Here is an 8,750-nt window from a genome sequence, read left to right as displayed (position 1 = left end):
ATTTGGTTGTTAATCAATGACATAAAGGGATCAAATTTGAAATTTGGCAATAATTATAGTGGTGAGGTATTTTGGCAATTCTAATCTTTAGTATTCCAATTTCTTTTATTAGGACTTATATCTATTCTTGGCGTTGGGGTTATTTTTTTTTCTTTTATAATTCTTTCTATTTGATTTTTGATTGTACTTGTTCTATGAGACATATTCTTCTTTCTTTCCTTTTTTACATCCCCGTGTCGGAAAAAATTTGATAAAAACAAAAAAAAAGATAAATATCAAAATTTATAGATCACCCCCCTTAATTTACTTTTTCAATCAATCAAAAAGAAAAGTACTATTGAACTTCTGAAAAAGGACCATTCAAGGATAATTTTTTAGTACTAGCATATTGTGAGACAAAACTGTAATCATCGAGTTCACAATTAACCACTGACAAAGGAAGAATTTTGAGAGCAGCTAGTTACCATCAACCAACGATATGATTGCTCGGGTTCCTAGGATGAGAACCCCCCGCTTTTTCTCTATGTTGAATTCAGAATGAAAGAAAACTGATACAGGCATTGACGGAATGGAGTTAGATGTATAAAGGAAGGACAATTGGATTTAGCAAGTTACAGTGATTTTTTGCTTACTTGCAGGGACAAAATAATGCAGTTCTGTTTCGATTCTCTCACCAACAAGCTCCGGTGGCATTTGTGCAAAGGATAGTACAACCTAGAAAATAAAGAGATGAGTGAGGGAATTCCAGACGAACAAACCTGGATTTGAGTTTAGCCGGGAGGGACCAACAGCCAAACATATAGAATGACAGACTATGGTTCAAAGTCACGAGCGTAGTCGCGGCTCGGAACGTTCCACATCGGTCTCGATATATTAGTCGCAGTCTCGATGAGACGCAAATTTTGAAGCATTTAATATTCTAAAATTGTAAACCCGCTACAATGATCATTTGTTCATTTATTAAAAGAACTTCAAAATTTTAAATGTTAATTAAAATTATTACTGTATTTTAGAAAATTATGCAAATAGCTGGACCGTTATGATTATAATTATAATTAATTACTATTATAGCTAAAGTCAATAAAGATGAAACTTCTACTAATAGTTATTTCGTAAAATTAATTACTAGCAAGAAATTTTATATTAAAAGATATAACAGTTATTTTAATATTTTCACTAAATATCAAATGAATTTGGACTAGTTTATTATGTACTTTGAATTATATGTGAGATAAGTGTTAAACTTGTGTTTGGCCCAAAATAAATTCCAACAGCACAAATTAGCCAGATAAATCTAAATTTCTAAATTTTATTTTGGACACTATCATAATTAATACAACTTTGGCCCATTACATAAGGGCTATAATTAATCCAAATACGTTTCTAATTCATACCTACTAATAAGTATATAAAAACTTAAAGAAATGAATTCATACCTTCTGACCCATGGAAAAAGTCCTTATTTCAAAAGAAAGACCAAGGGAGGGCAATGAAAGGGCCACTGCTGCAACTAAAGCTAACGACTAGCTATTTCCAATAGGAAAGAGAAGCTTGATTGGTAATCACAAATCCTAGTTCTCCTAGTTGATTCCTACTATTCTAGGTACTATCTCGCTTCCCTAAGAGCATCCAAATAAGAAAAGAGATGAGAGAAAGTATCACCAAATTTCACCTCTCCTCTACTGAAGTTTTGGACATCTTCTCCTCTACACCTCTTTCTCTCACTTTTTCTGTCACCTTGGACGGCTGCTACTTTTGAAAGAAAAATTGGAAGTGATAGCTTTTGAAAGAAAAGTAAAGTTGTATATTATTGGTGTGTTCATGTATCAAGTACATGTTCAATAAGGTACATATATTTGATACATGAACGAAGTTGGAATAATATTACTGCATTTTCTCACATGATCAGTATTTTGGCAAATTTGTTCTTATTTCCCAATGAATGATTTCGATATTGACTTCTCCTTCTCGTGTGTTGAGACCTAGTAGTAGTTGTTACTCCAATGGCCCCGGATTTCACTTTTGTTATCCTTTTTTTCCTTTTTTTTCTAAAGATTTTTTGTTAGATTCAAATTGACTCAAGATGATTCGGTATGACTCGGCCATTTCAACCTTTCACGATAACATCTCGATTGATTTTTCAGCCAGTCAAGTATCTCGAAATCTTATCATCCCGGTATTGTATTGGGAGGATCCGAGACCGTAACGACTCGACCGAGTCTTTGAACCGATTGACAGTGATGCCAATAAACAATTCCACAGCAGCTTGCTAATGATGCCCAAACTCAAAAGAATCTAAGGAGCGTGTGATATTTTAAACAGCTAAATATTAGACAGAATGACAAAAACATATGATGACTGTTGTATCTCTTACTTCTAAAGTAGTCTACAATAAATACCAAGAACATGACCATTTGTTTAAATGATTTATTCCTAAGAGTCTAAATACAACAATAGAAGGTTATAACGCATAAGAAAAATAATGGAGTTTGGAGGATCGGAGAAGAGTAACGTTCGAACACAATTTTTGTATTAATCCCATACACTAGGAGTTGCGTTGTTATGGGAAATCTATATAAAGTGAAAAGGAGAAAGAAGGCAAGATTATTGTTGTTCAATTGAAAAGTTCAAAATACTTATCTCCTCCATATGATTTTCATCAAATTTTGGGGGCAATACCCACACCCGTAGTTGTACCCTAAGTGCTTCAGCAGTGCAATCTAAGACTTGCCAACGATGATCTTGAGTTGCAAATGTCCAACCACCTTTAGAAATATGGCGATACATTTCGTGAAAGTTTCCTGGAGGGTCATCTTGAAGCTTGATGTAGACAAAAATATCAACGTCAGAAGTTACATATGTAGGTCGGTTTTGAAAATTTCAAGTTTTTTTCTGCCTCCCCCCCTCCTCCTCCTCCTCCTCCCATGGTTCACCGCCGCGGATAGAGGTCGCGTCGCTGTCTCTGGTGTTCCACGTCCGTCGCGGCATATTAGTTGAATATCAGGTGATACGCACATTATAGTATATAAAAATTTTCAAAAAATCTAAAAAAATTACTAAAAATCGAAAATACCATAAAAAGCACAATTATCAAATTAAATTTACTAAATACCTACATTATCATATATAGTTACTAATTATTAAATAAAATAATGCTGTCATTACCATAAGGGCCTATAGCATTAGTAATAAATGATTTTAGAATCAAGTGTGCGTTCTAATCCTATTTTATATGAGATAAGAAAGTATATGTAAGAATAAAATCATCATATCTTACATAATATAATACAAATCTCAGTACACAAAAGAAGTAGCAGGGTTTAGTTCAATACAATAAAAAAAAATAAATACCTATCAAATAATATTATGAAATGCAAAAACATAAAGAAGCAAGCATTTTCACCATATTTTAAATAAACATTTTCATCCTATATTGATCCACTGCAGTGCCCAGATGATTGATCTCAATTTCCTATTAATAAAATTATTTTTTATTATCTAACTATATTAAAATTTTTCTAATCAAGTTTAATTATGCAAGGTAATATGCATTATTTAGATAATAATAAAATTATTTTTTATTATCTAAATATATGAAATTTTTTCTAATCAAGTTTAGTTATGCAAGGTAATTTATACTTTGACAATTTGCCCAATTCATTTTTTTGTTTAACTAACTAGAACTTGTAAGTAAACTCTTTTTTTTTTTAATTTTTCTAATTAATTTACCTAAAATCATTTTAACCAACATAATTGAGATACATGAAAATACATAAACTGCATTTATGATCATTAAAATGTATCCAAATAATCACTACATATTTTCTAACTAAAATTTAGATAAAGAGATTACTAATACAAATTAATCAAATACTTAATAATATGTAAAAAGTGTCAAAATGCGTTACATAAATTTACAAATATCTAAATATCATATATGAATGCTAAATTAAAAAAATTAAAATTGATAAGATATTTTGAAAGAAGATGCGGACCTTTTGGCTGATGCTTGAGTTTAAGATTAGGAGCCTAATCTCTTAATTACTTGGGCCAAAGTTGGACTTTAAGTGCTTCTAATTTTTCCTTCTATTTTTCTCTCCCTATCGCCTGCTCCGATGCAAAAGCCCACCTTCTCCATAGTTTAGTGCAGCCGCAGCTCCTAGGTTTAGCCGTGTGTTGTTCCTCTATCTTCTCTTCGTTTTTTTTCCAATTTCTCTTTCGCACTTTTTCACCTCCTTCACGGCTAGATAATGAAGAAATTGAAGAGCCCCTTTAGCTGCGGAATTAGCCGGCCGTCACCTTCATTCTTTCTTTCGCTTTCCCTTTCCGGCTGTTGTTTTCTTCCCCACCTGCCGTCACCTCCGTTTTTCTCCCCTCCTTCATTCACAGCCGCAGCCGCAGCCGAATGATGAAGAAATTGAAGAACCCTTCGACTTGTTTCTCCAAATAATCACTCCAGAATCTAGAGTGAAGCGCAACAAGTAGTGATGGATCACACATAAATTGCTGGTATGTTTCTCCCCTTATCCCCACTTTCACCTAAATCTTGTCTTTGTGGCAGAAAAGAAAACAAGAAAGCATGGGGAAAAGACTCTGCAACAGCCATATAGCTGTGGTGCACAACCTTTTGTAGTTGTAGGACAATAATTCACTTAGATAATTGCATTTTTGTGGCCTTTTGTTCTCTGTTCATTTTTTGTTTGGTTTTGGTAAAAGTAAAAAATGAAATTATTGGCTTCCTAGTTGCTGTTTATGATTTTGACTGGTACATATCCGAGTCGAATCCGAGAATTTGGCCGGTATCTTGCTACACGGTTCTAACTCGGACGATATCAACTGATTCGGAGTGATTCAAACCGGATATGGTATAATCGGCGTTTCGGGTATCGGTATCAGAACGGCACCTACCGTTCCGGTTACGACTCGGCCGAGTTGGCGAACCATGCCTCCTCCACGCCATGATGATACCTGTGATGCTTTTAGGTAATCATGTGCTTTCTTAAGTGTTGGACCATATTCTTCTGCGAGATCACTAGATAATATTGCTTGAATGGAAAGTGCAACATCCCACGTTTGGCTTCCCAGAAGCTGCAGGATATTACATAGCCAGGTGTATCAAACTTCATTCTAGAAATTGGAACCATTCAATTGGCCAAGGTCATCTTTTCTTCCCTTTTTTTTTTTTGCTTTTTGATAGGTAAGAAATAAAAAAGGTATTTGGGCCCATTACAGCAGTAAAAGAAGAACTTGCTTATCCAAATTTGATGGAATGGCTTAGGCATTTGGGAGAAGAAAATGACCTGCAACTTCAATCCATCCTCTGCTACCCAAAAAAAGTCAGGAATTCGGGCAAGACGGCGTTTATAGGCTTCTGAATTTGGATCCTCCACCCAACAAGCAATTAGGCGAATTACCTGCAACAAGTCACCTTTGTTATTGCATTCTATTGTCATAGGGTTCTCTAATCACGATCTCATGCAACTACCTTCTCAACAACTGCAACACAGGAATAGGTTGTCGTAGCTAGAGGTGGCAAAATGGATAAATGGTTCATAATTGGTTTTGACTTAATGGATGGTGGATAAAATTTATCCAATCCATTTAAATCCATTTAATAAATGGATCTAAATGGATGGATCTAAATGGATTAAATAAAAACCAATTATCCATTTATAATCCATTTAAATATTTTACTAATTCCCTTATTCCACAATTTTCTAGTTTAGAAGACAGCCCATGGAAATGTAGTAGCGGATTAGTCCAAACTTGCGAAGACTCCCCAAGTCCTCGGACATCTTTTTCTGAGTCTCCGAGGCCAACACCCAACATCAACTGACCGCAATGGCGAGAGCGATGCCCCATTGGCTGGCGAGCCGTTTCAGAAGTTCATTTCCTTTCTGTTTCTTTTATTTGGTTTTTAAGTAAATGGATATATATGGTTTTTGTGGATAATCCATATAAATCCATTTAATTTAATGGTTTTACTTTGATTAACCATTTAAAACCAATACTATAAATGGATAATCCAAATCCATTTAATTATGGATTATATGGATGGATAAATGGATCTCAATCCAAATTGCCACCTCTAGTCGTAGCTGGTGGACTTATCCTCGTAATGTACGCGTTCCATTGCTTTTCTCAAAGCCTTTTCCCTCAAAATGGAAAAAGGCCATCGAGTAAGAATAGGTTTAGCTAAATAGTACAGGAATCCCCATATCATATCTTGTACCCATGGAAATGGGTGAAAGAGATCCTCCTGATAGGCAAATGACATGCTTTAAATAATGACATAATTAACAATTTCATATTCATGTGAAAGTCTCGTTTAGTGCATATCACATTTAGTAATAAGTAAATAGTTTATCATTTAATTTTGGAAGCAAATTTTGCCTAGAAAATTCAGTGCCATTTAATTAATTTAGATGTTCAATTTTTTGTTATCAAACGATCTAAATATGTTAATATCTGAATCCATTAAGTTTAAGTACTGAACTAGATTATCGAACAGGGACTTAGTAATTGAACTGACCATTGCACAAGTATTTCTTGCTTTGTTCCAATCAATTTCCTGATACGGCATTACATATAGCTCCTGTCTTAAAGATTTTACCAGTCCAGATATGGTTCCGACAAAGTTCTTCGCATATAAATATGACATGGGCATGTATGTCAATCGAAAATAAGACATCAACCTCCCTGCATTGGAGAGTTGATATATTATCCAAATCAGAAAATCTTGTTCATTGAAATGCAGACGGACACGATCTGCAACTTCAGATGAAAATGAAGATGTTAACGAAAAATAACCTGGATGAATAGGAAAGGATTTTGGAAGCAACCAAATCTCAGGAGGAATAGGATTGCAGCCTTCCCACTCGTATACTCCAAGAAGCTGTAAAGAAGTTACTTTTTTTTTACTTAACTGAGTTGAAATTCTCACAAAAAATTTGAACATAGTTAATTAGAAAGAATTACTTAATTAACGCTGCAAGAATTGCTAATTAAATATGCCATTTTGTTACTTACTACTATGATTTCTTAATGGCTTTTTTCCTCTCCACCTCCCCTACTACAAGATATATACTGAAACAAAAGAGTTCATAGTAAACATACACTTAGAAAAAACTTTCCCCGGGAGGAAATTGCAACTGCACCGCCGCGATCAAGAATCCATTTTCGGGCTCTAGCCGTGGCCTTTTCCTCCCCATCTTCAGGTCCTTCTCCTAGCAATCTCAACGTAACGTAGTTAAGGATTGAGCTAAATACGATGCTGTGGCCCTCTATGTGAAGTCCCCAACCTCCATCTTCATTCTATGCTCAAAACAGATGTTGATAATAAGATTAATTGATGATTTTGTTAGGTAAAAAGAAAAATAATTGTAGCTTTAAACCGAATATATATGTGCCAACTAAGAGTAAAGACCTGATGATTGTATACATAGCGAATAATCTCCTTTTGATGTTCAGGTGTCAAGATAGCATTCGGCTCCCCTGAGACATACAACGCAATGACCTGCATGTATATAGGTTTTCAATTGCGTGAAATTAAGCTTCAAATATTTATTTATTCTAGAAACCAAGGTACATTTTTTGATAATAAATTGTACACTAAGGATTATTTTTAACTTTCCTGATAAATCAAATACCGGAAACTAAAAGCATAAAATTGCATAAATTTCCTTTCTTAAGCACAAAACAGACATGCAAATAACAAAATGTATTGGACGTATAAACTGCAATTGCTTAGACAATCCATAAATAAGATGTGTAGTTCTATCATCATGTTGTACCGGTTGTCTTCAGAAGAAGTAATCATCTTGCTTTGGAGAAATGATAAACTGTTTAAACTAAACAGAGAAACTAAATCAAAAGTCTCCCTTTTCTGTCTTTGCTAGATAAACATGGTCAGAACATTTGCCCTATCCTGGTCGTAGTCAACAAAATCATTTATTACTTTTTTTCTAATAATTCTAATCAAAATCTTTTTTCTTTTTTTTTTTTGTCACACCGAGATTTTTATCCTATCCCTTTTCTTAAACTCACATTTCAACAAATTCAGAAAATTGTTGGCCTAAACTTACTAATGGAGGTGGGAAATACAAAGGGCCGGAGGATTCAGTTGGCCAATGTCCATCATGGGCTTGAAGTGTTGAGTAGAAGCTAATAGCCCTTGTTAGTGTAATTATTGCTGCTTCCTCGGTTATATCTTCCGTTTCCCCAACTTTTACTGCCGGTAGAATTCGATGGCCACATGAATTCTCCTTCCTTAGCTGCATTAAAATATATAAGAAAGGAAAATTAATTTCTAAATCAAAGCCAAAGTGATTAAAGGAAAACCTAACATCACTTATTTACAAAAGTAAATAACAAAATCTATGAGGCTTATTAATATTTATATTTGGACAAATTTTGCTAAAAAGTGGCATTTTTTTTACATTATTAAGCAAGGAAATTTGGCACGGTAAACATAACTTACGAAAGGCACCAAAAAAATGTTAAAATCCTAGTGAAAATCAACCGGAATTAAAAACTTCAAGAATACATCCTTACATACCTTCTGCCAAAATACTTGTCATCAAATGCTCAAAGTCATAAATTACACTAAAAACAAGATACTTTTATGATTTAATAAATTTGTATTTCCTAAAATAAATATTTTGGTTTATTCAAAATTTTTAATGCTAAACTTTTGAATCAGGGTTGAACCGATCAAACCACGAACTAAAAGGTTTCCGGTTCACTCTTTG

At 34.0% G+C, this 8,750-nt stretch overlaps 1 protein-coding gene across 1 annotated transcript; it reads right to left on the bottom strand.

Moving 5' to 3' along the window:
* Window positions 1–456: 456 nt before the first annotated feature.
* On the bottom strand, window positions 457–8,279 carry LOC113774420 (lupeol synthase-like). The gene is made up of 12 exons (XM_027318959.1): window positions 8,085–8,279; window positions 7,427–7,516; window positions 7,117–7,314; window positions 6,811–6,895; window positions 6,533–6,699; window positions 6,094–6,259; window positions 5,486–5,508; window positions 5,301–5,414; window positions 4,969–5,088; window positions 2,698–2,820; window positions 633–714; window positions 457–521 (listed from the first exon to the last, which is right to left on the bottom strand). The coding sequence occupies exons 1-12, from the start codon at window positions 8,277–8,279 to the stop codon at window positions 457–459; spliced, it is 1,428 nt and encodes a 475-aa protein (XP_027174760.1).
* Window positions 8,280–8,750: the final 471 nt, after the last annotated feature.

Source organism: Coffea eugenioides, chromosome 6 (assembly GCF_003713205.1).
Source record: "Coffea eugenioides isolate CCC68of chromosome 6, Ceug_1.0, whole genome shotgun sequence".
Classification (NCBI taxonomy): Eukaryota; Viridiplantae; Streptophyta; class Magnoliopsida; order Gentianales; family Rubiaceae; genus Coffea; species Coffea eugenioides.
Note: the sequence above shows the minus strand (reverse complement) of the source record. Positions and strands in the feature narration are given on the sequence as shown.